The sequence below is a fragment of the Ceratotherium simum genome, chromosome 18 (assembly GCF_057802395.1).
Source record: "Ceratotherium simum simum isolate JZ-2026a chromosome 18, ASM5780239v1, whole genome shotgun sequence".
Lineage (NCBI taxonomy): Eukaryota > Metazoa > Chordata > Mammalia > Perissodactyla > Rhinocerotidae > Ceratotherium > Ceratotherium simum.
In genome coordinates, this window is record NC_141917.1 from 45,675,801 (window position 1) to 45,703,264 (window position 27,464).

The 27,464-nt window shown below is 37.6% G+C and overlaps 1 protein-coding gene across 2 annotated transcripts in view; it reads right to left on the reverse strand.

The window, feature by feature from the left end:
* Nucleotides 1–27,464, reverse strand: part of PDE4D (phosphodiesterase 4D) — a 330,234-nt gene that overhangs the window by 192,691 nt on the left and 110,079 nt on the right. For both annotated transcript variants that reach the window (XM_004422848.3, XM_004422849.3), the window contains exon 2: nucleotides 17,477–17,668. In XM_004422848.3, the coding sequence (XP_004422905.1) occupies nucleotides 17,477–17,668 (192 nt within the window). The remainder of the gene's footprint in view (nucleotides 1–17,476; nucleotides 17,669–27,464) is intronic.

The following is a 27,464-nucleotide window of genomic DNA, read 5'->3' on the forward strand; positions in this document are numbered from 1 at the left end:
ATCCAAAGCAAACCCTTTTACAGAGACCTCATTGGGATCCAGAAACTATTCAAGTACTGAAATGTGGAAAAGCCCCTTGTCAACTTCAACATAATTTCACCCAACAGCACCACCTGAAAATATAATTTTGTCAACTAGTTTTCTTCAAAATTGTGTTGAAACACACAAGGCAGCAACCTTTCCATGCTTTACTATTACCAAAGCAGAAGGAAAAGGAGATCCAGTTAATCAGAAGAAAGTCTATGCTGTACTGAGCGAAGACCCCTAATCCTATGATACTAAAAGCATTAGTGGCCACAAAGTACCTGCCGCCTCTGAATATCAGGCATCGCAAATCTCAGCATGACAAGTGGTGTATGAATTGGCGCTTTGAAGAGGAGCCATGGGCTGAGGCTTACTTTCTGAATCTAATCTTGTGCAAACTTTTTGATCTTCCGTGCTTCACTCTTTTTTTTTTTCTTTATTGTGAAATTTTTGTTTGTGCTTTACTCTCTCTTGCTATAAAACTAGAAAGAAATTCTCCTCTGGAGTTTGTCGATAGGATTAGGGAATTGATAAACACACAGATAACTGGTATTTTGAAATCCTGGTATCTTTTTTCCCTTAGACTCAAAACTGTCACTCATTTAGCAGTTCACCTTTGATCCACCTCTTTTAGAATTATAGAGAAACAAATATGTTCTCATTTTTAATATGTACATAAAAATGTTTCTGGAAGCCTAGGCTATTTGACTACCCCCAAGGATTAGCCACAGGAGGAACAAATCTACTCTCCACTCTCTACTCCCATGTTCACAGAAATACAGACCTATAAACAAACAAACAAATACATAACACAATCTACTTGATCTTTTGAAAAAGTAATATATGTATATTTTGAATGTAAAACACGTGTTAACTGCAGAAACTTTGGGAAATACCAGAAAAACTTAAAGAACCACCCAAAGATAACTGTCAATAACATTTTCCTTCTGGATGTATGTGAGCATATATATGTTATATGTGATTTTTATGGAATACATGAATTTCTTACAAAATTAGAATCATACTGTATATTCTATTTTATATCTTGGTTTTTTAACATGAAACATATTGAGTCATGAAAAATCTTACATGCCTTTATACTTTTAAAACATTTTTAATGATTCTAGTCTATGTTTAGTAATCGCTAAAATTTTCACGTAGATATCAATTCAAATGTATTAAAATGTAAGTACCGATTCTATTTTAAAATAAAAAATTTTTAAATAATTGTTTGAATTACTCAAATTCATTTTAGTTCATTCATTCCTTTAAAAACAACTCAGTAAAAGAAACTTGCTTATTTTGATAAACCAGTCATAAGACAAAGCTGAATATTAAAATACATGATAAATTGGGTTCATTGAGTCTTAAATTCATGAAGGTGTTGAATATTTTATGTTGGTACCCCTTTTAATTAAAATAATGAAACTATGGTTTCAGACAATAAAAGTATTCTAGAAAACCTGGCTACCAAGTACCAAGTACATTTTGCAAAACCAAATTATATTTTTCCAGAGATCTCATTTTGAAAGGATGATTTGTTTTTCCAAAAAATAATATCGGCTCTGAGAAATTATAAATGTCACATTCAAGAATATAATGAACACTTTAGGGCCGGCCCCCTGGCTTAGCGGTTAAGTGCGCACGCTCCGCTGCTAGCAGCCCAGGTTCAGATCCCGGGCGCATACCGATGCACCGCTTCTCCGGCCATGCTGAGGCCGTGTCCCACATACAGCAGCTAGAAGGATATGCAGTTATGGCATACAACTAGCTACTGGGGCTTTGGGGGAAAAAATAAATAAATAAATAAATTAATTAATTAAAAAAAGAATATAATGAACACTTTAAAAGTACTTATGAATGAGACATTATGATTTTGACAAACTCCTAGTAGACAATGTACTGCTAAAACAAACAAAAAACAAATGAAAAACTGTGCTTCACTGGTATCAGATTCACCTGAGGATATGGTTCCTCTGTATTGCTTGGCTTTTTAATTTAGAACTAGCTCCACTGTAAGTCAAAAAAAAATTCAAGTATTATCTCCATTTATGAAACCCCAGGGAAAGAAGTTCCTATATAACAAAGCCAACCTCAGCCACACCTGAATGTGATTTTCTTCTTTGAAGCTATTGCCACTTAGAATTAAAGTAATCCATTTAACACAAAAGCTTAGTCCTGTGGTCAAAAGTCATAACTACCGAAACTTGCATTTTGGCAAGAACGTCCAGCAACATTTTCCTGACAACCAAAAATAATGTAAATTAATATAAGAGCAAAATTAAACAGTTCAGGACTTGTATAAAGTAATACCTTCCAATTTGAAAGTTTTCAGTGTCAAATTCCAAGCTATATTTGTGTGTATCTTTATATACAACTTTGATGGGTTTTCAATAATGCTAACTATAGTTATCAGCCATCAAGTTGAAATGTTTACCCCCATTTGAAGAGCACCTTTGTATTTATATTCCATACTAGCACAAAAAGGATAAATGAAATTATAGTGCTTTCCTCAATTTTAACTAACAAATAAGCTAATACAAAAACATATGAATGAGGCCATCCAAGTTTTTAACTTGATGAGGAAACAGTCTACCTTATGTCCTTTTAACCCTTTCTTGCCCTTGAATTGTAATTTCCTAATAGGCTTGAGTGGGAACTTATCCTGAAGTCTCTTTCATGATGCCCAGCAAAGTACCTCAACGTCTTGTTGGTTTCAGCACTGGGGGCCCTTGTAACATGTTACCATTATTTTTTTATTTCTTAAAACGGGCTTTCAATATAATTATTTTTAAAAGTCAGAGTATAAATATCCAACAAAATTATAAATAACAATGGTAATAATTGCAAACAATTATTATTATTATAAAACCATAACAATAACTAACATTTATTGAATGATTACCATGTGCCAGGCACTGTGCAAAGAAAGCACTTTACATTGATTATTTCTTGTTAAATGCTTTTCATAGATGAGAAAAGGGAGGCCCAAGAAGGACAAAAAAATCTCATGCCTGTGGAGTGACGGGGACAGCATTCAAATTCAGGCAGTACGACTTCAAACTCAGGCAGCATGGGTCTATGCTTAGACACTGCGCAATTCTGCATCTATAATCCATTTATCAATGCCAAAAGCATGTCCAAACCAGTGCCCAATCTCTAGTACATTTTCCATTTCATGAAGGCGATGTGTATGATAAAGACAATAAATAGAAGAGTTACATGTAAATGCAAAAAAAAAAAAAATCAAAACAACAAAAACATTACCAACGACTTACGAAACAAAACAAGCCCTGCCCAACTATTGCTTTTCATGTCCTTCCCCCTTAAAATAAAATAATAAATAAAATGAAAATAATTTGTGGTTTCCCACATAAGTGATAGTTCTGGCTGAGAGTTAAATATCATATGTCCATATTCAGAGTGTAGCAAGACTGCATGCATGCCTAAGTAACAAAGGCTTCTGAAGATAGCGTTTATGTGCACATACATTTATATGTAAATATCTATATGTAAATTTATAGTGTGTGTGTGTAATCCTAGGGAAATTTTGTGGGCTCTCTTTCCTTTGACATAAGCATTTTGGTTTTCTGCCTTCTATATTTCAAATGAGGGGGAAAAAGATACTGTGGGGGGAAAAAACTTACCGCGATCCTTATCAGCATAAAGAGAATTTATGATATTATTTTGCCTTTACTACTCAATGGAAAAACTCTTTAAAGAACATCTGCTCTGCAAACATTACATTTTAAGGTATATTTCATATGATTAAAAACATCCTATGATGTGTCAATGCAGCTTCATTAGTTGTAACAAATGTACCACTCTGGTGTGGGGGCAGGAAGTATATGTGAAATCTCTCTACCTTCCTACTAATTTTGCTGTGAAACTAAAACTGGTCTAAAAATTAAAGTCTCAAAAAAATTTAAAAACAAAAATACATCATGTGACTTTAGAAATGGATGTGACCTTAGAAGCTACTTAGTCTTCTGAAATTTAAATCATTTGCTCACTTCTTATTCACATTTTGAGAATTAAGACATGGCCTGATATTTGACAAAAAACTCCTTAAAACAAATCCCTCAATTTTTGGCCCATGTGTGCTCAGATCACATGCACTGATGATAAAGCAGATGGAATTGGATTAATGTAACATAAGCCAAAATTCTCTAGTCTTTGTGTAATCTCTACTTGTCATAAAACAAAAATTTAGGCTGCATTAGAAAACGTACATGATGCCAATGAATGCCCTCAAATCTGTTAGTTATACAATGGCATGAAAGACAACCTGTTTTCAAAACTACATATTGAAACACTTTCCAACTTCAATAAGTTAAAAAGTGTTTTGCACATGTGCACGGACACACGCACTAAGCATTTTGTTTAATAAAAGCCAATACAATAGAGGGATTCTTCCAGGCGTGTTGATGTCACAATGTATTGTCCCCAGAGTACTGGCTTCCCTAGAGGGGAAAGAAGGAAGGGGGAAGGGTTGAGTACACAGCAAGCTTTCACGAGTGCCCTCACACTGTGTTCTAGGAACAAGTGCTTTCATAGTTTATCTTATTTGACAGCCGTTCTTAACGTCAATGGCCCCGCCCTCTTGGTTTCTCTCCAAGATGGGTTCCTGGGGGAAAGATTTATGAGTAGCTAATACAACAATTTTCTAAGATCTTCATGTGGTAAAAAGATTCAGTAGATTAAAAGGAAGGGAGTGATCGAATAGAGAGGAGTGAGAGCAGTACGTTTTATGTGTGCCTACTATGTGCCAGACACTGCTCTACCAGCACACCGTATTCAATTCTGACGACTCTGCACTAGACGGATGCTCATATTCCCATTCTAAGATAAGGAACTAGGCTCTGAGAACTTAAGTAATTCATTGGCGGTCACACCCTTGGCCAGTGGCAGAGTTCAGCGGTTTTCAAATGCCAGGCTGAGATCTGGTGCCTGCCCAACAGAATGTTCATTGCTCCTTGTCAGAGTGAGAACAAACATGGACCACAGAGTGAGGTGTTTAAAAAGTTAAACATATTCCTTTGGAAAACTCTCCTTTATTCTGGGATCATGCCCTTTCTTTTTTATTGAAGTGAAAATGCCTTCTAAAAGTAAAATGATTGTGTATATTGATGAGAATTTTCTCGTTAATGTCCTTTACCTGGCAAAGTATGCAGTTAGTAACCTTAGGTCAGTCTCCAGGTGGTTTTTGATATCTTACTGAGTCATGAAATCCCAAGCATGGAAATGTGCTGTGTAGCTGGTTCTAAACTCAGGCTTTAAAATACTGTTTAGTTTCTACCACATCATGCTGCTTTCTACATGCCAAATGAATTCAGACTATTCTAAAGCCACATGGAGTATACATTCTAGACTCTAGAATAGCAGTGTCCAACAGAAATTTCTGTAATGATGGAAATATTCTCTATCTCTGCTATCCAACACAGTATCTGCTAGCCATATGTGGCTTCTTAGCACTAGAAATATGGCTACTGCAACTGAGGACCTGAATTTTACTTTCATTTAATTTTAATTAATTTAAACTAAGAGAAAGTCACTCATGGCAAATGGCTATCATGTTGACCAGTGCAGCTCTTGAGCAATCTTTACAAAACTTCAGTTATAAGTCATCCAAGGGAAGACAATGTTTTATATAACTGGAAAAAAAAAACACCTACTCTAAGCTTGGGGGCCAAACAGGATTGATATATTAACATAACAAAATTCCAAATTACTTGGCAAAGACCCTACATCAAAAGATTTGCCCAGATGCCCATCAAGATTCTCCATCCCTTAAAGAAAAATAAAGATTTTAGTATAATTACTTTATGTATTTATTGCATTCTCATCTAGGGGCTACTGTATGTGCCAGCAAATGCCAAAGTAATGGTCTAGCAACAGCCATTCATCAAAATAAACTTAGGTTCAGGGTCAAGATACCTAGATTCTAATTCATGGTGTGTGTGTATGTGTGTGTGCAGGATACAATATTTTTTAGTAAAATTTTGTGATTTCTACAGCTAAGCTAATGATATTTTCCCTAGTTTCCTTATATGATTGTTTTGAGGATCAAGTATTTGTGGAAACGAATAAAAGAAACCTTAACTAAATTGGAGTCAGGAAGGCCTGTAGGGGGCACTCTCATGCCCTATCATACATCATCAATTACACCATACAGGAAGAGACATACACGTGCATCTTCAACAGGAAGTAAAACTACTTTACTACTAAAGGAAGATTTTTCTCCCCACCCAGCAACAGCCCAGCCAATGAGAAATGCTGCAGCTCAGCCAATGAGAAGCTGTTGCTGCCCTGAACTGTTACTTCCCCCCAGTGAACTTTCCTTTAGAACAGGTCCTTCCTACTCCCCCTTTCTCTCTATAAAAGCAGCTCTCCTCCTTTGTTTTCCAGATTTGCCTATGGTTTGCCATAGCATGCACATCCTGAATTGAAAATTTTTTTGCTATTCCTGAATAAACTCATTTTGAGGGTAAAGTAACAGGCTAATTTGCTTTTTAAGTTGACATATTAAATTTCATGGGAGAATTCTACATTAACTATAAAGACTATACAAGTGCCAGATAATTTTAAGAACATAGATTCCTATCTATAGACTCCTGAGCGTGTACCAAATACTTGTCAACAAAACTATAGGTATGTACTTCACTCCCCAAAGAGCCTACCGAAGCTGAGTCACATGAGGAAACATGGTGGACCTTGTGAATATCCTGAACTTGAACTGATGACTGCTAGGTTTGTTTATGAACCTTTGAAACATACTTTTACCACTTTCAAAGTGCTCCTGTGTTTGGATAGCTGGATTACAGACAAGCTATCTGTCTGGGAAATACCAGGTTCCTTTCTGGATAAATAGTACAAGATGGGCTACCTTTAAACAAATGCAAAACGAATAAACAAACAAAAGAAAACACACACGGGGCCGGGCCAGTGGCGCAAGCAGTTAAGTGCGGCACTCCGCTGCAGTGGCCCGGGGTTCACCGGTTCTGATCCCCGGCGCGCACCAACGCACTGCTTGGCAAGCCATTGCTGTAGCGGCGTCCCATAGAAAGTGGAGGAGGATGGGCACGGATGTTAGCCCAGGGCCAGTCTTCCTCAGCAAAAAAAGAAGAGGATTGGCAGATGTTAGCACAGGGCTGATCTCCTCACAAAAAAATAAAATGAGAAAAAAACCCACAAAAAACAGTGAAACGTATTAGAAATTTTACCTAATCTCTATAGTAGGTGGAATAAATGAATAGAAACTCAATGTATTAAAGATAAAGAATGCACACGAAAAGATAAAAACAAACAAAAAAGTATGCAGTTGACACATGAAATTAACTCCATGATTTAACGTAAAAGAGTTCTTTTTACCAACTATCTTCTTTTTAGCTTCTGTAAAAATATATTCATAATTGAAAATAATAATGATTGGATGCAAGTTTTATTTCCCTTTAGAAAAATCACCGTACAGACCTTTAGATAACACATAAATCACAATGCTTATTTTTTGATTTTTCTGGTTAAAAAAACCAAAAATCAAACAGAGAAACCAAAAATAACTAGCCAAACAAACAAAACTGGCCCTTGTGGATAGAACAAATTCAGTTTGAAGTTGTCTAAGTCCCAAAGGAGGAATGGATGTTGAGACACAGAAACATGAGAACGGCATGCAGCCTTGTTCTCCCTGGAAGTGAAACGATGAGCTAAAAGGTCTTGGTCTTGGGATCATTCATAACATTTACTAGGAGACGATATCATCCACTGAATTGCTTAAATGATTTCCTGTTACTGATTGCTTAAATTGCTTAATTGCAGCCTCACACATTTGCAGAGGTACAAGCAGCTGTTCTTTCTCTTTCTGCTTTTAACTTATCTGCTTCCAATGAGAGGTTGTAGGAAGTGGTGCCTTCCATATGTCTAGACCTAACTGTCCAGTGGTCAATGATAACAAATTTTTCTTCACCCAAGGTTAAGAAAAACCCTGAAGTCTCAAGACAATTAATGGAAAGCTGACATAAAGCCTGAGAGAAACTGCAAAAGGCAGATGGAATAATTGTGGCTATTTCTTCAACGAATCTCACCTGAACCACACCACAAAGGGCCAGCAATCTGAGAGCAAAGCCCAGTGCTTGATACTCCTGACTTGGTTTTTCTGAAACAACCATGACTCTGGTTGAAGGCTTTCTTTCTCCATATTTGTAATAGCACATCTTTAAATGTTTCATATTGCAGGGATTCAGTGAGGATGATTTAGTAATGCTTCCTAGTTTATCTTATCTCAAGAAACACATCACATAAATGTTCCAGCAGTGTGATTATTTTTCCTTATATGGCTCAGAAAACAGTACAGGAGACATTGAGAACACTTCACCAAGGATCTAAGACCGACAAGCAAAATAAATATTTAAAGTGATTGATGTGTAAATGAAAACAGGGATTTATATAGGAATCTCAATATTGACTAGGTAAGTCTTCTTTTCTATATAGAATTTTTTTAAAAATGACGAGAATACATGATCCAAACAAAATTTTTGTCTTGTTTTCATGGGTCTACATCATCTTCAGATTATACCCTGTCATGGAGTAGGTGCTATCAGTATTTGCTGAATTAGTAAAGCATGACACTCATTCAAAAATGCAGCCAATTAACACACTCCTTTATTTATAATGTAGAGGAAGACATAGATCGGTTACTTCCATTAGAAATCAACTTCCTTATTTCTCCCAGCCTGTCACCATCTGCCCCATTCCCACCACCTACAATCAAGATTTAAAGTTCAGAAAATTTTCATTTTATAATATACTGGAGCATGGTTTTGATTCTAGAGTTCTTTAATACATAGAGGAAAGTGTGTTGGGATAAGAGAGCAAGTGAGAGCCACCAGGCACAGTATCTACAATTGACAGAACTAGAACCTCTTTTGTAATGGCCATTTGCCCCTTACAAGTCAAGAGGCGGGAAGAGCCAATAATTTTCAACATGATTCATTCATCTAGGCCCACATTGCACTGAGAGCACTATATAGGTTTCTGTGCTAGCTTTGTTCGTTGAAGATGGTTTTCAAAATTTCCTAATTTTAGTTAGTTTATTTTACTCAGAAATTGCTCTTAGAAATTGTGTTCTTTGTATACACTGAAAAATAAGCCAGCTTTTCCCTGACCAAGGTCAATTCAAGTTTGCTCTCTAGCAGGGATGTGATATCTCATAGGATTGTGGAGTAATCACTTTTATTACTAAGCTGTCCCTTCTCCCCATGTTTTTTAAAAAGATGTTACCCTTTGTAAAGTACTATTAACTCTGAGGTAAAATCTGCATAATCAAACATTTACAAGTTTAAATCGTTGTCTCCCCACTGCCTTTTTCTTTTAGGTATGCATGTTGTGGAACAGTCAGGTGACTATTTTTCTGCTTTTTTTTTTCTTTTTTCACAATTAAAACTAAAATCCAAACACTAAGGAGCAGACTGAGTATGAAGGAAATTCAGAAAAGAAAATTGTATACTAAATATTAGTGCAAATTCTCCTAAAGATGTAATAGAATTGCAGTAGTCTTATCATAGAAATAATGAATTACTAATGTTTGGTCACTCTCCATTTCCCTCTGCCGTAAGAATTTTCATGATGAATATTTCTCTCTCCATGTCCCCTGAGACCTCAAGATATATCTATTACTTTGGCAGTGATAATCAAGGGATATTAGAACACATGACTTAATTAATTTGTTATTTTAAAAGATTGGAGCACAGTGCAATGATACCCAAACATGTTGACACCATCTCACTGTAGTAATGCAGTAAAATCAACTCTTTATTTCTACCCTATGGCATTAACAAACATGATCATTCAAAATGTCACAACATTAGAACTTCCTTTTTATGATTCTGTTTTAGTATGAGATTAGAAATATAAAATGTGTGTTCAGCTGGTATTTTTAATTCCTTAATTCAAAGATTCAGGAAGCACATTTAACTAATTTATAAGTATTATTTTGCCATTCATGGAATTCCTGTTTTCTTGAGTCAGAAATAAGACAACCTCAGTGACTGGACAAAGAATGGAATTTAAAAAAAGAAAAGGAGAAAAAAAGGTAGCAAGAAGGTATTCTAGTAGCCAATGACCTTAGAATATTCTGCCAAAAGACTTCTCAGGATTTAATGGCTGGTGTTAGTGTCTGCATCAATACTCCATAGTAATAATAGTAACAGTGGCCAACCCACAGGGAATGGAAGAAAAAGCCTGGTTTATCTGGCTCATTACCAAAACAATATCATTTTTTGATAATAACAAAAGATTTGTCTACCTGGGGTCCTAACAGAATTAAGAACAGGATAAACTCTCTAGAGCCCATCAAGAAGTTCCTGGCTTTGAATCTTGAGTTGTTTTTCTTTTTCTTAAAATTTCTCTTCAAACAGAGATTTGATTTAGCTCCAATCCTAAGGACATGAATAAACATCCTAATCTAGAGGTTCCCAACCTTTTCAGTTCATGACGCTCTTAGCATCTCAGTAATTTTTTACAGCACCCCATTGGCCAAAAGAAATAACTAATAGTTCCAATTAAGTAGTTAGGTCCAAACTATTTAATAAGGTTTTGTCCCAACGATTTAGCACCTGTTGAGTAATGCACAACTTCTCACTTTGGAATCAGATTGGACGTGTCTTCTGCATTGCCTGGTCCACACTGATTTTTGTGTAGTGCTTGCTTTTTATCACAGCACTTATTGAAAACCCAGTTTTGCAAAGATAGGATGGCAGAGAAAGGAGAAGAATGATCTAAAGTTGAAACTGGGAACATTTCAAGCTATTAATTCCCTAGGTGACTGACAGATATTTCTGTGTTTCCCTTGAAAATTTAAAATACCCCTGGCACCCATGTGAGTTCCTTGCGGTGCCCCACAGGACCTCAGTACGTTTTGGGAATCCTGGTCTTAGTCTCATTTCCCTTACATCATAGAGTGATGGCTGAGAACACCCCCTTGGTTGGGAAAACTCAGGAACTTGGGAAGGAATTACTTGGCCGCCGTGGTCCTTTTCTGTGCTTAGATAACGCTAGAGGACTTTCAAACGCAAATCAAGCTTAGCAAGGAGACAGATACACTTTAGTGTAATAAAATCTAAAATCCAGCTGGGTGGGGCTACAAACTTTTTATGTAGATCCAGTGAGGACTAGAACCTTTGTAATGCAACATACCTTTTTATTTTTATTTTTAGATATACCCTAGTATGACCAAGGAAGAATAATGTAACGTAATAGAAGAGAGGAGTAGACATATAAGTGATCATTCTTCTTTTTTCAAACTCAGGATTAGAGGCAACACTACCCTTCTACTCAGTAGTCACAAGAAGTAGTGAGCAATGGCTATGACCAAAAACTCACATTAGAGGCTCAAGAGGTGGTGAGGGACTTAGCTAACTGCTAAAGAAAGGGGAACAATTTGAGAAAGGGAATGGGGGATATTGTCTACTAGCTGAGAGAATGCCCACATGGGGCACTCCAAAGGCCTGATCAGTGAGGTCCTATCCTTCTGTCCAGTGCCGGGGACTAATTAGCTAGACTGCGTAGTGTGCCCCAGTTTTTTATGGTATATTGAGTCCACCCACCTCCGCTTCATTGCCTCTTCACGCCCTCCCCTCCTCATACTCTGTATGTATAAGTATATAAGTATGAGTAAAGAGCTACTTGGATCATCTTTACATTCTGGATGTTAGTGTTTATTCAGCAGAAGATGGGGACTAGAGGGACCATTATGTAGTGAACTGAAATTTCTTTTTTTACTGAAGTGGTTTGACAGGCAGCTTGTATTCAATAAACTCATAGTTTTATGACTAAATTCTATTTTTCTTGTCACTGATAATTCTGTTAATTTCCCAGTGTATCATATCTGTGTATTTGCAAATACTAACAACATTATATTATTGGATGAAGTGCAACAACAGAAGTAACCATTATTCAGAAGTCAAAATAATTTTAAATGCATTTTGAAAAACTTTAAGAGGGAAAAACTGGCATACATTCTATGTAATTAACCATATTGTAACTTTCTTCCTGTTTCTTCATGACAGCACTTGGGCAACCTTCTGTTTATCCAGTTGTTTTTATTGTTAAAAAATACTTTTTACTATTGAAGTAAATTTTCATGTATTTATTTCTTTACTGTACTCATGCTAATACTTAAAATTTTCCTTTCTTCCTTTCTTATTATTCTTAAGAATTAAGTTGCTACTGGGGACACATTTAACAAATGATGTGACAGTCTTCTGAGTAGAAGCTGCCAGGAATTTCTCTTTGGCCTTATATAAGCTAATTTTTTCGATGCTGAGTTTAGCCTAGTCCTATACATTCGTATATATTTTCCAAGAGTTGGTCACATACTTTCTTTATGACTTCCCTAGCCAGTTTGAGCTTTTATCTTATTTTATAATTAAAATGTAACTGAAAACCAAATTTTCATAGTGCCAGGTAATTCATTTGGTCAAATGAATTTGGTCAACAGGTACTTCTGTTTCTCAGCAGTTTTTGCTGCAGTAGCCACTGCACCTTGTTTATAATGGAATTATCAAAATAATGTTCTCCTAGAAATGATCAAACTATTTGTTGTTTTTTAAAAATGATTTTTAAAAAAGTTAAGCTCTCAGGACTTGGATCTCTCAAGTGTAAAATGGCATAATAATGTCCCTATCCATAGGACTGTGAAAAGTATCAAATGAGATAGCAGATGTGAAAATACTTGGAAAAGTCAAGGGTGACATACACATGCAGTATATGCTAGGACTATTATTACTATTGTTATTAGTCTCAGCTATTTAAATAGTATCTATTTACAGAAGATAACATGATGACATCCTATCTATTAGGAAGTAATTATTTTCCTTCCAACTTTCTCAGTAAATTAAACAATTCTATTTCAACTTAAAGAGCATTTAAAGGTTTTCCAAGACATTTCATTCAAATAGATAATCACAAACTTTCATTGGTAGTGTTTGTATTTGCAATTTCTAAAGAATTTTCTCAATAGAAAGCTTAACTAGAACAATAAATATAAAATCATCAAAAGCGATTAAAATATATAATGTCAAATATATAAAATATATCATGTCATTCTCTAGAAAGTACAGTTGAATTAGAGACACTGAACAATCCTCCCAGCATTATCATGAACTAAGTAAGATATGAAAATGGAGGTTTACATATGGCTACTGTGAAGTCAAATGAGGAGAAAGCATAACCCTTTATGTGTAGAAGATAAGTGTAGTATCCGATTGAAGACTCAAACAGTAATTATTTATTCTATTCACCTTGCTTCTCAGAGAAACTTCATCTCCTTGGCAGAAAGAATGCTTTCCAGGAGTCAGTTAGTGTCCAAGGAAAACCCTGTTGTTTCAACGTAAATATCCAGAGGGAATGAGAAAGCTGAATATCTCAAAGCTGAATATCTCAACATTTTCAACAATATATAGAGTTGCATCATGGTCTGATTTAATTTGTGATTCTTATGTGAGTCCAATCAGATAAAGAAACAGGGAAAAATGAGGCCATCCTTGTAAGTTTGCTTTGGAAAGAAAAGCTCTATTTAAATATGAAATATCAGAGGTTTTTCATAAAATGCATGTGTATATCTCATTTTTACTAACTTGAGTAGAGGGTATAAAAGAAACAATCTACACACTGGTCTCCAAAAATCAATTTACTATAATTTTAGAAAATAGAATATACAACTATGTAAAATAAAGTCCACTCACTCACTGTGAGTTTGTGCCTGGCCTCTGTCTAAAGCACAGTTGTTTCACCTTTGACGAACTTGGAGAGGATGACTTTCAACCTGGGTCATTCATCAATTCAACATTATTTACTATTATCTTTGAGGCTTTGCCATTTTTCTCCTCACCCCCCCTCCTGTTCTCGTTTTTGATCTGCAGAGGGGCTGTTGAAGCCTTTCCCTGCTCTCAAGCTGCCCCATCTCTCCCTCCTTTAGTTGTTGAAGGCTATCCTTCCTACTTGAAAGAAAAAGTAGAGATCATTAGCCATGAATTCTCTAAACTTTCTACCCCTCCGTCTCCAAATTTAAATTTCCCCCTTTCACTTGTTTTTTCCTTTGTTGTTCTAAAGAGTACAGTACTTATCTCCACTACTTTTCCAAAGTTAGTCCCTTTACTTGAGCTCATGATTATATTTTTGTCAGCAGCTACAGCTCCATCTTTAACGCCCCCTTCCCCTTAGCTCAAGTGGCTTAAATTCAAAGAAATGTCCCTCTGAACCTAATTCTCCCTCAAGCAGCTTTAGTTCTCTTTCCCCCTTTAACTTATCAACCTTTTTAAAGAGATGCCCGCACTGGCTGATATCTGCGCTTTCAATTCACTCCTCAACCCACTGGGCTTCTAATTCCATGACCTCACTAAGAAGCGTCCCTCAGTCGTCATCCAAAACCTAGTAATTACAGGAGGGAATTGGTTCTTCTCATTTCTCCTCATCCTCTGGACTGCTGTTTCTGCTCTCTGTCCTTGTTCTTGAACTGTTGCCTTGTTTGCCCCAGAGTTCCATCCTCATCATGGAAAAGCCAAATCCATTACCTATTATGTGCCATTATGTTGTCCACTCTCTATCCCGTGTTCCTCATGTCAACATCACCAGTCATTTACTTGTTCAGGATCAAAACTTCAGCACTCTCTTTGATTCTCCTTCCCCACAGGCTGTCCCCCAACCCACACCCACACACATGCACACGCATACACGCACCATTCTGTAAGCCTCTTGGCTCTTGCATCTGGACCAACCTGTTCATCCCACCACCACTCTCTTGACCTGGGCCTCCATCATCTATAGCCTCCTTTGTTTCTACAAATTTCAATATGATCTATTCCCCTGTAGTCACTTCACTCTCTACAAGCATTCAACAACAGAGTAATCAGAATGCAGTAAAAACAAGAATTTGATCATGCCAAATCCCAGCTAAAAACCTCTGTGGCTGTCATGTCCCATAGGCTGTATCTGAACCTTCTTTCTCTCCTGCCACATTTCCCTACTCACACCCACCAGACTGTCATTCCGTAATTTAGCAATGATTTTCCCTGCCTCAAATTATGCAAATATTGCTTCCCTAGCCTGGCTTTCCCTGGCTGGCAAACTCTCCTTCTCCTCTCTGCTCCCACAGTTTTGTAAATGCCTCAAGAATGGTGCACACCATATTTTATTATAATGGTCTAAAATGTCAGACCTCCCACTATCCGCAGATTGGGAGCTTTGAATACACCACAGTTGCTCAACGAGTGTTTGCATTATGTGTGAATGAACAAATGAATGTCTTGAATTTCAAGCCTGAGAAAATAGGATAAAAACAACATAGAAATAGGGCCACTGGGAAATGGGGTGAAGAAGAGTGAACACCATTAATACAATGTATTAATAATGAATATATACTAATTAATGACTGTGAGGTAACAGTTGAACAAGAAAGTATAAATTTCCAGAAGGCAATTAAGTGCTCTAGACCTAGAGCTCACATATTACTGATGAACATGTACTAATTAATGATTGTGAGGTACAGTTAAATAAGAAAGTACCAATTTCCAGAAAGCATTTCTGGAATGCTGCAGATCTGGAGCTCCCTGAGGTTGCAAGGACAGAGATAATACACAGTAACTCATCTGAAGAAAGCTGATAGTTGAACCTTTACACAAAAGAGTTTTCTAAGCAGAGTCCAGAGGCCCAGGGGCTATGCTGTGGGGAAATTTGTTAAGGGGTGATAAGAGGAGTTAGTGAAGGAAACGTCTATGAGGAGGAGGGGACAGAGAACACAGCAATGATGAAAGCTAGGAGATGAAATGTACCTTGTATCTCCTCTAGTAACTGGTACCATGCCTTCCGCTTTATGGGTGACTGATAAATATTACTTGAATTAAATGGATTTTCAGAGGTCCATGGGAATGAAGACTTCAGACTATTAATTAAGGCAACACAACATGGTAAAAAATGTAAAGAGGAGATGTAGATCTTTGGGGTGGGGGTAAGAGGATGGGGAGAAATAAAACTTATTGAAGAAGTTTCACTGCCAAAAAAGCAGAGAAAACAAGGGTAGATTAAATATTTTTTGAAAGATGGCATAGATCTGTACATAATTAAAGATAGCTGGTAAGATGCTTTTACTTGTAGTCCACAAAGACTCCATTAGGACTTACATATGGTCTTTTCTACTAATTACCTGATGTGAGACCTGTCATTCCATAAGATTATTAGTTATTTGATATCAAGAACCCTGTCTTATAGTTTTCTTGTGTCTCCTGCAGTGCTTCAAAGAGGGACAGGTACACAATAGGAGTTTAATAATTCAGTATTTGAATCAAAATGATCACAGTTTAGTTGCTCATTCTCAGGGAGAATGGAGTATGAATTGTGTTATTTTACAACTGTTAACAAAATGACAACCAAGAACTATAGGTTGTGAAAATGAGTAAAGCACAATTTCATTTCTAGAACCCCATTTAGACCTATTGGGGTACTCTGATGGTCTGTTAGGATATCCAGAATAACACCAGACCCCCAAGGGCTCCATCTAGCCTAATTCTTATGAGATGAATTGCAACCTGTCCTGAGTTTGTGAGATGGTGTCATGAGAGGATGGTGAGTGTTACTGGACAAATGTCTAAATGCAGAGGAGGAAAGTGGTGACCAACTCTATACAGAGGTAGAATTACCCTAAATGACAGGGCATGTATTGAGTGAGAATAAGGCCCTATTTAGAAGCCTCCAGAACTTAGAAACCTAATAAACCCTACAGTAAACACAAGAATGGAATGTGCTGAGAAAATGAGCTAATGATAGTGTATGATCTGCAAACCTACTTATCAGTTTTAATTATTTTCCAAGCTGTTCCATGTCTTAAATGATATTCAAGTCTGTCTAATGTTTTCTGTGCTTGCCTCCAGCAATTCGTATTCCAAAGATGGTTTAATTTAGGCAAAACCGCAAAAAGATCTCTCAAATGATCTGGCAAACCAGTGCTAACATCTGTACCCTACATTAATTGAGATATATTCAAAATGCTATACACTCTAATATCACAGGGATTTTCAAACTGAGTTTAAAGTTTTTCGAAATATTAGAAAATCTTCACGTGGCTGGGTTGCTAAAATAAAACTCAGGTCCTACATGAATATAAGCTAATGTTTTCAGCGTAAATGTTTCTATTAAAAATTTAATTCTCACTTTTCCCAGACAATGTATTCTCTGGGAAAATAAATGTTTCTTATCAATAGTGACAGTGTACTCAAGTTAAATCTACCATTTATCTTCAGTTTGTATAATTTTACTCACCATTCTTCCTAATTTCATTCACCTTCCTTAGAGAACGATGCAGTTAAATAAACGTATTGGTTTTATTACATCATCAACTCTGCAGATAAATTTACTTGATTTTCTTTAGCAGCTCCCTCTTCTCTTTGAGCACCCTTATACTTACATATCACTGGCGATGGAGGAATTTCGAGACATAGACTTTGGAGAGAGGTCATAATCGCTGTCGGATCGATACAGGAAGGACTCCCGACGTTGACTGTGGACAAAGTTTGCTTGGAGAATTAGCCCGGATCCTGGGCTGGTCATGGGATCCAAGGGACTCCGTCCCGAAGATGTGCCATTGTCCACATCGAAACTGTAACAAAGGAGAAGAAATGACATTGCTGTGGACCTTGCACGTTGATATTTTATTAAGGGAGATTTTAGTTTAGGAATCGAAAGTGGGAAAATTTACAGCTGATTCCTGCTGTTAAAAAATGATAATATTGAAATACACAAAAGTAAAAAACACACTGACTTCATATTCTTGTCTTCCTAAGTCTTTGTGTACTTTTGTTAATGACCAGATACAAGACGTAGGTCTCTCTAAACTCAACTTCAGTTAAAAATAAACTGTTCTGCAAAGAATAGTTCTCCTAAGGACAGAATTACTTTTAGGAAAAGAACAAAAAATACATAGTAATTCACTAGATATTTAGGTTGAATTCAACAAGTGCCCTTTATATGCCTAATACCATCGCTTCCCCAAACCTGAGCATCTCTCCCTCCGGCCAACACCTATCCAATCACTAATTTCTGTTGTATCCACTTCCCTCCATCCCCACTGGCAATATATTAAGTTTATATATATATATATTAAGTTTATATATATCAACTCTCACCTACATTATTATAACAGTCTTTAAATTAGTCTCTTGAATCCATTTTCCACCCTGTACCAAGAGTGATTCTTCTTAAGACATAAATCTGACTACACCATTTGTCAGTTTAAAACCTTTCAGTAGCTCACTACTGTCCTCAGGATAAAGCCCAAATTTCTTGCCTAGACTGATCAAGTCTTAACAATCCATTCTCAATTACAATTAACCATTTTCCCAACTTCAACATGCAACCCTCTTCCATCAGGCACTTCATGCTCCACTCATATTCAACTACCATCTCCTTATCTCAGGCTATCACTACTTAACCTTCTGCTTTCCTAGTTACTGAACCCTCCTATTCCCTGCCTGATTGTTATCCATCCTTGAGCATTAGCCCTCACCTGCAAGGCTGCGCTAATACCCCAGAGCTTAAGAGATGCCCTTTGTCTGTGCTCCCAAGACACCTTCCCACTCCCTATGGACAGCATTTACAATGAATTAAAAATGTTTACTACTTGGTCTCCATCCCTAGACTGTGAGCTCTCTGAGAATGGAGACAGGGTGTTCTTAGCACTTCACACGTCACTTCAGAAACCTTTACTAAGTGGTTTAATGAATGACTGAATGAATGAAAGGCACTGTGCTCGGCAATACAGATTTTAGAGTTGGGGGAATAAAGAACCACGTAACATCTTAACATCACAGTCCTTATATTCTAGATAAACTTTCCACAAAGAGTTTTTCTAGTCAAACATGAACCAGTATTAAAATAAAGGCAACTCTTGTGTATTCTTACGAGAGGAGGGTGATAGCTCAGGACAGCCCAGTAAGTATGTGGTTTAAAAAATTGTTCAATGAGTAAATAAACAAATGAATTCAACTTTAGTTGTTATCAACATTTTCCCCATTAGAGCCTTTATCCAAACTATTAAATAGCTAATTTTAAAATATTTTTTTACTTTATCTATTGAAGTTATTAATAAATAGTGTTATAGGGGCTTGCCTGGTGGCATAGTGGTTGAGTTCGCCCACTCGGCTTCAGCGGCCAGGGGTTCACAGGTTCGGATCCTGGGCGAGGACCTATGCACTGCTCATTGAGCCATGCTGTGGCGGTGTCCCACATACAGGATGGAGGAAGATTGGCACAGAGCTCAGGGACAATCCTCCTCAAGGAAAAAGAGGAAGATTAGCAATAGATGTTAGCTCAGGGCCAATCTTCCTCATCAAAAAAAATAATAAATAAATAGCGTCATAAGCCAAAGGTCGGATGCCAAAGTAGAAGGACCAAGAAGAGGCTTGATGTTTCATGATTCACCTATGAGTCTATGACCAAATGAAAACAATGACTCCAAATTAATCCATCTAGTAAAAAAGCAGGAAAAACTCCTAATCTAGCTTGGCCAGTCATAAACATGTTTTCCAATTTAAAATTTTCTTAGAATTGTGTCACTTTACAGATGTATTTATTTGGTCCTTAAAAGACAATGAGAGATTATCTAGTTGAATAGACTCATTTTAGACAAGGATACCAGCTCCCAGAAAAGTTAATTAACCAAAGTTATTGAGCTAACTGGATTTAATCATCTACTGTTTCTGAAGTTGTTCCAGCTCCAATGCATAATTATGTAAACTGCAATTGTACGTTAGCAACTGTGACACCCAAACAGGGGACATCTGTTTCACTCGGACAGGCACTTCATGTATGTGGGACTCCTGGCAATCAATGCTGAGAAAGGCCAGGAGAGGAAGGGATCTCTAATCATTAAAGAGACTTATTCGGGATCTCTGGATCTCTTCTTGGATACGCTTAATTAAATAAGCATATATCAGGTACCTACTATGAACACACTGAGATTCAAAAATAAAGGAGATGAGATTATTCCAGGCTGGGATAGCTGAGAAGTCTTCATAGCAGAGCAGTATTTAAAGAAGGCTTTTGAAGGCATTTAGTATGCAGCTGAAAGACATTAAAGATTTCTGCTAGGGAGAAGACAGGGGAGATTTCTACTCTAAGAAAAACAGTCATAACAGCTCTTCAGCATGAGGAGGACCTAATGTGAACACATTAACAAAAATATGTTGATTTCTCTTCAATATCAAGATGTTCTTATGGTTTTAAAAAATAAAATATAACTATCCTTTCCTTGCCATGCATAAACAGAAATATAGGAGATATAGGAGTGTAATTTTGGGTTTAGTTTTTCTCAGTTACATTGAATAAATATCAATATAACCCCCCAAATCAGTAATTTGTATTTTTTATTATTATAATTTTTCTAATTAAATTAAGCAAGTCTTAACTTAGAGAAATTCTCCACTATAAGTTTTGGAACACATACTGCTAAGTATCTTAAAATATTTAACATTTTTTGCAATAATATTACCTATTAAAACCAAAAATTTATTAATAGGCCATAAAATGTTTGATATGGGATATTCTAGGGGCTTTGATATTTTTCTTCGTAGGTTGTAATATAACAATTTGTCCACTAGATGGAGATCATTTTCTTAAGGAAAATCTATTGTAAATAAACTTAAAGGCCCAAACTATCAATTTCTTAAATGACTCATGAAAACAACCTCTTAAATATCATCCAAAAAATAAAACCTCACAATCTATAGGGAGTGATTACTAAATATTGATAATATTATAGTAATCTAAGAAATATTAGTATCAGCTTTATTTATTTATTTATTTTAATTTTATTTATTTTTCCCCCCAAAGCCCCAGTAGATAGTTGTATGTCACAGCTGCACGTCCTTCTAGTTGCTGTACGTGGGACGCGGCCTCAGCATGGCCAGAGAAGCGGTGCGTTGGTGCGCGCCTGGGATCCGAACCCGGGCTGCCAGCAGCAGAGTGTGAGCAACTAACCGCCAAGCCACGGGGCCGGCCCTAGTATTAGCTTTACAAACAGATTGAGAATGATCTAAAAATGGTCACTGATGTTTTATTAGATATTTACTCTTAAAGAAAACAACAACAAAAGTCTCTTTTGTTCAAATATTAGAATTAAGGAACTTCCCTTGTAGGTTTGGGACAAATGAAGGCAGCACGTCTTTACTCAGTGGGCAATAAATCTACTGAGAGTGAATTTAGGCTGAAAATATAGATGGCTTCAAATAAGCTACTTATTTTTGAAACATAACTTGATAAATAGTCCATGTCATGGTATTATTCATAAAACAAGAAGGTGATGAGGGGTAATCCTAACCTTAGATGCTGGGACCAAAGAGATCAGTTGTGAACTTTTAACACATTCTTCAGCAAACCCTTTGATATCATGAATACTCTTTGGACTCACTGCCGATTAGATGGAGCCCAAGTACAAGGTTAGCAGAAGCTTGGGAAAGTAACTAACGAATAGGGGAGAGTAATAATGTCTGAGTATAATGAAGATGGTGATAAAAATAACAATATGATAATAAAACTTTTGGAGCACCATCCATGTGCCAGATATCATGCTCTGTGCTTTATGTACATTATCTCATTGACTCCCTACACTAACCCTTTGAAACAGGCACTATATTTTCCTCTTGACCAATGAGGAATCTGAGTCATAAAGAAGTGACTCTACATTAAGTAATGTGTTCAAGGCCACACAGTTTGTAAGTGGGTTTTAAACTCAAGCTGTCTGATTCCAGAGCCCGGGAGAATGGCCCCTGTGTTTATGTCTCTATTGCAAAGCCTCCTGTTAACCATTACAAAAATAGAAGAACCGCTCTTAGCTTCCTCACCTGGATGGAACTTCAAACGTTAACTCTTTGAAAGTAACATTCTGGTCAACTCATAGATCAGGCACGCCAAGGCTAATTCTGGGACTAGGTCTTTATATAACCCCAAATTTTGGAATTTGCCAAATCCTCTATTTTTCCAGTCCTTAACACAGCAGTAATCTGCTGTAACCCATTTGATGGGTTTCTTTATAGAGTCTGAGAGTTCATTTGGAATAAGGAGGGTGGGTGGGTCTGTGGAAAGTCTTAGCAAATGGAACGAAGTGAGATGCTCTATTATTCCACACGTTTGCTATCCTTAATGCAGTTCAGTGATGCACACATTCCCTAACAGGGCTGTCTTTTACCCAGAAGGCACTTGTGGAGAAGCAATGATGCAGCTGTGGATGGCCCCCTCTGAGGGGGCAGTAAGAGTAAAGGCCAGCTGGCCTATTGCAATCACAACTGTTGAAAGCTGTGTGGACCCAGTACTACTCGGGACCATTCACTCCACAGGCCCATCCATTTCTACGGAATCCACCCCCAACAAAAACCAAACAGACAAACTGACCACCCAGCAAAAGTGCTCCCCAGCTCTCGCCACTCTTCCACGTCAGTGAAATTAATGGACAACTTGTCCTGATCCATCTTCCCTTCAGCTTCGTCCACTGTTCTCACACTTTGTGTCTACTGACCTTGTAATTATTCGTCTGCTTAGCATCATTTCTTACCCTTTTGGCCTGATGCTAGACCCGGCTTCTCCAGTTTCAACATTTTGCATCTCCTCTTGACCGTGCTATGGGCTCTCCTCTGAGCCATGGCCCTGCTATTGTCCTGGGTAAATAGCTCATCTCATCTAGCCTGGCCCTCAGGACCTTACATTCAACACTGGCCCCCAACGTGGATCCTGAAGGAGGTGAGACACACGAGGACTCCAGTTGAGCAGCTGCTGGGAGCCCCTAACAACAGATGTCCCATTACCAAAGCATCCGTGCAGAGCTCCCACAGAGAAGACCCTGGAGAGAACGTAGCAGCTGCTGAATGCTGGCATGCTGGTGAGAACCCTGGAAGTCTCCACTAATGCCAAGACCATCGGAGAGCTGCCTCTGTCGCTGTGTATTAACAACAATGGCATGTTGACAATAAAGATCTATTGCTCCCTGTTGGAAGGTGGGGAGATACCAAAAATGTTCCCATTAAGACATTCACTTGGGAGTTAAAAAACATGGGTTAAATTTCAAATCTTGGTTCTGCCACTTTGTAGTTGCACGCTCTTGGGCAAGTTAGTGTACATTTCTAAGCCTCCATTTCCTGGTCAGGACAATTACAGTAGCTAGCTCTAGGGCTGCTAAAAGATGAGGAGAGAAAGTGTTTGGAAAGCATTTATCACACTACCTAGATGCTAGTACATTCCCAATATTTAGCAGCTACTGTTATTTTTATTGTTATTGCTCTTTATCTTTGAGAGGGACTTTCCATCTAGGTCATTCTTGGTGCCTGAGCACACTCTTTTGAGAAGAACCTCAAGGGAGAGTTGAGAGAGAAAGGGAACTGAGGGCTGGTCAGCCAAATCACCTGAATCAACTTGGCAATCAAATCACCTGAATCAACTTGCCAATCAATGAGGGGACAGAAGCTATAGCCAGATTGCTCTAACAACTTTAGCTGCTTTTAAGTCTCCACCCGACTCCACAATTCCAGTGTGATAACATATGGGCAGAGGGTGGAGACTGTTGATTTTTCTCTAGATATTCCTCACTGAAGAGAAAGAACAATTTCCTGCTAGGAACTGTGGAAGGCATGGAGGTCCCAACAGCCTGGGTGGGGCTCCAGCCGAATATAATGAGCAGAAACAGTCCTTCAGACCTCAGGTCTCCAGCCACTGGGTGTACACTGGGGACCCTGAGTCACAATTACATTGCTGTTTCTTTTCCTATGCCCGACTCTCCCATGTATACTGTAGCCCATGAAGCTGGCTGTACAACGGAATCCATTTTGATGCTTAGCCGTTCACTCAGGGGGAGGAGGATGGTTTGCCAGGGAGCTTAATGGAGGTGTAACTGGGGTTGGATAATTACTGAAGATTTTTTTTTTCTTTATAGCAAATATTTTACCCATTGTTATCAATACCACAAGGCTATGAAACCTGTTTCTAATTAATGCCAGTGACGGATATTTCTCATTCAAGATTTCCCTGCAGGTCCAATAGCTTTTCTGGAGTAAAGAAAATAACTGCTTCTCAAAATTCTCCATTTTAATATTTACTTTGCTCAGATTATCTATATAGATGAGACTGTAGAAAAGAGCACCTTATAGTGATACGCAGGAACGGCAATCTTTCCCAATCAAAAAACTGCATCTCAAACTTAAGTAGGAACCCCTGAGAGGGTGTGATATTCAGCCACTTAAGTGGATTACACAGATAAGTGACGGTATGCATGTTCGCTTGCGTAATACGGATATTTGCACGGAGGACTGGCATTTCTGAACAGAAACATTTTACCCTTTGTTTTCAAGGATGGTTTTTATAAACAAAAGCCTGGCACAAAGGTGAAAGGTGTATGCTTACTTATGAGTAAAAATATCAGGTGATCTCTGGAAACACACATTTGTTTCTGACTTGTCAATGACACTCCAAACTTCCACAGGGCAATAGATTCAAGATGAATATGGTGGTGTGAGTTTGATGTTTGCACTGGAAGCCAGAAGGGACAAGCTGGACTTGCTTCATAGGTTTTTGCCAAATGAGGTAGTAAAAGGCCATTTTTTCTGAAAAATGTTTGTTAGACTTAAAATGTAAAAAAACCCAAACCAAGAACTGGTTTACTTGAGCTGTATAGGTTACTTTTTAATGATTACTTTAAAGGAAATTTTTCTTAACTTCCAATTCTGCTTAAGAAAGGATCTCAGCTGGGTCCTAATGTGGGACTGCGGTGTTGGGAGTTGGAGAGGCAAAGGCTGCAACAGCAGAGTGAGGTTTGTATCTGCAGTAATTCTCTAGTAATACCAGTAGTCAGAGGCATACATATATACTCAACATGGATATACGCTGACAATGGAAAGTGTCCATTTTTGCAGTTGTTGGTAGCCCTTAATTTATTGAAATTTTCATCCAGGCTTCACTGCAAATGAGAACAAAACAAGCAAGCTTGTATTCTTTCCCTTACGTCCTGTTTTCATTTGTTGATCTTGAACTAAGAGTACAGACAGGAAGAGCTTAAGCCTATGTCTCCCCGAGGGGCTGGACCTGAATGTCAGATGCAGCCCCCTGAGGATTCGCTCGGCTTTATTTTCTTTGTGCTACATGCAACAGGTTATTGCCGACCATTTGCTCTCTCAGACCACTTCTGAGCTGTTATATTTCCAAAATGCAGTTTTCCTCAAAACTTGGCTTCATCCAGCTAAAGCCCAAAAGAGAAACAGCATCATGTTAACAGGTGGTGTTGGAAGTGTTTCTGTATTTATTCTTTCTATTTTTATGTATTTATATATTTGTGATACACAACAACTAAAATTGCTTTGATGAGCCCACACTGGAACACTGGTATTTAATGATGTGCCCCCATTTCTCCCCACCCATAAGTTTATTCTTCATATTGCAGGCAGCGATCCTGCTAAAATGTAAATCAGATCCCCGTGGGCCCCTGCTCACCATCCTCCAATGGCTTCCTAATTTATTCAGAGTAAACGCTATGTCCTCGACAGTGGCTTAAGGCCGGTGGCCGCGTGATGTGATTTGAGCCCCTGAGGCCTCTCCTATCTCATCCTGCACCTCTCTCCCTCTCGCTCACTCTGCCTCAGCCTCTTAGCCCCAGGGCTGTTTTTTAAACAAGCGTGTGCGCTCCCTTCTCAGGGCCTTTGAACTTGTAGTTCCCCCTGCCTAGAATATTCTTGACTCAGATATCAGCTCAATGTCACCTTCACAGTGAGATATTCCCAGGCTACTCTATTTAAAATTGTCACTCTAATCTAGCCTTTTCTAGCCTCCTAATGAGAAGAACCATTCTACACTGTTGGTGGGAATGTAAACTGATACAGCCACTAGGGAAAATAGTATGGAGGTTCCTCAAGAAATTAAAAATAGAATTACTATTAAGATCCAGCAATCTCACTTCTAGGTATATATCCGAGGAAACTGAAATCCCTATCCTGAAGAGGTATCTGTACCCCCATATTCACTGCAGCATTATTTACAACAGCCAAGACATGGAAACAACCTAAGTGTCCACTGACTGATGAATGGATAAAGATGTGGTGCATATATATATATCATCTCTCTCTCTATATATATATACACACACAATGGAGTATTATTCAGCTATAAAAAAGAAGGAAATCTTGCCTTTTGTGACAACATGGATAACCCTGAGGGCATTATGCTGAGTGACATAAGTGAGAAAGATAAGAAAGACAAACACTGTGTGATCTCACTTATATATGGAATCTAAAAAAATCCAAACTCATAGATACAGAGAACAGATCGGTGGTTGTCAGGGGTTGGGGGCTGGGGTGTGGAGAAAATGGGTGAAGGGGGTTAAAGGGTACAAAATTCCAGTTACAAGATGAATCATTCAAAAATCTAATGTACAGCATGGTGACTACAGTCAACAATACTGTACTGTATCTTTGAAAGTTGTCGAGAGTAAATTTTAAATGTTCTGCCTACACACAAAAAATGTTGTCACTACATGAGATGATGGATGTGTTAACCATATCGTGGTAATCAATCATTTTGCAATATACACATATATAAAATCACTATGTTGCATACCTTAAACTTACACAATGTTTTATGTCAATTACATCTCAATAAAGCCAGAAAAAAAAGTCATTCAAAAAATAAAATAAATAAAATTATCACCCTATCCTCCTAGCCTACTCTAGCTTCCTTTCCTTTTTATTTTTCCTCACAGCATTCACCAGCCTCTGATAAACTTTATTTACTTATTTTATCTTACTCTCCTCATCAGAATGCAAGCTCTACAAGTGCAGAGAGTTTTATCTACTTTCTTCATTAATGTATCGCCACCACTGAGAATAGTATCTGCACATAGTAGTTGCTCAATAAATATGTGTATTAAGAATGCATTAATATCTTCAGATGCAGCACTACTTACTAGATCCTGGTTATTATTTACCATAGTTACCTGTATGGCTCTACTTCAAATGAACTTTATTATTATTTTTTGTTTTGGCCAGAAATCAGTCACTTTTTTAAAGAAAGAATCCTATCAACTAATGAGATTGATTCGTTTATTTGAAGAAATGATCTGAAAAGGCACTTAGAAGGCTGGGGTGTTAAAGGCATTTTAATAGAGGTTACTTTGAATATCTTTCTGCCTGACCACAAATCAGCCATGGAACCAGGGGTGGGATCTAGGTTTTGTAGCACGTGAAGGTTATACAATTTTGAGAGTTGGCTTTGAGAAAAATAACATTAAAAAAATACTGACTTTTGCAAATTGTACAGAACCTATAACTATGCGGAGCTGCTAGCAGCTGTCCCTCCTAGAACTTGGAGAGGGCCCAGGCCAGCCAGGGGCTCTGAGCTTGATCTTCATTAGTTTCACAGTAAATCTG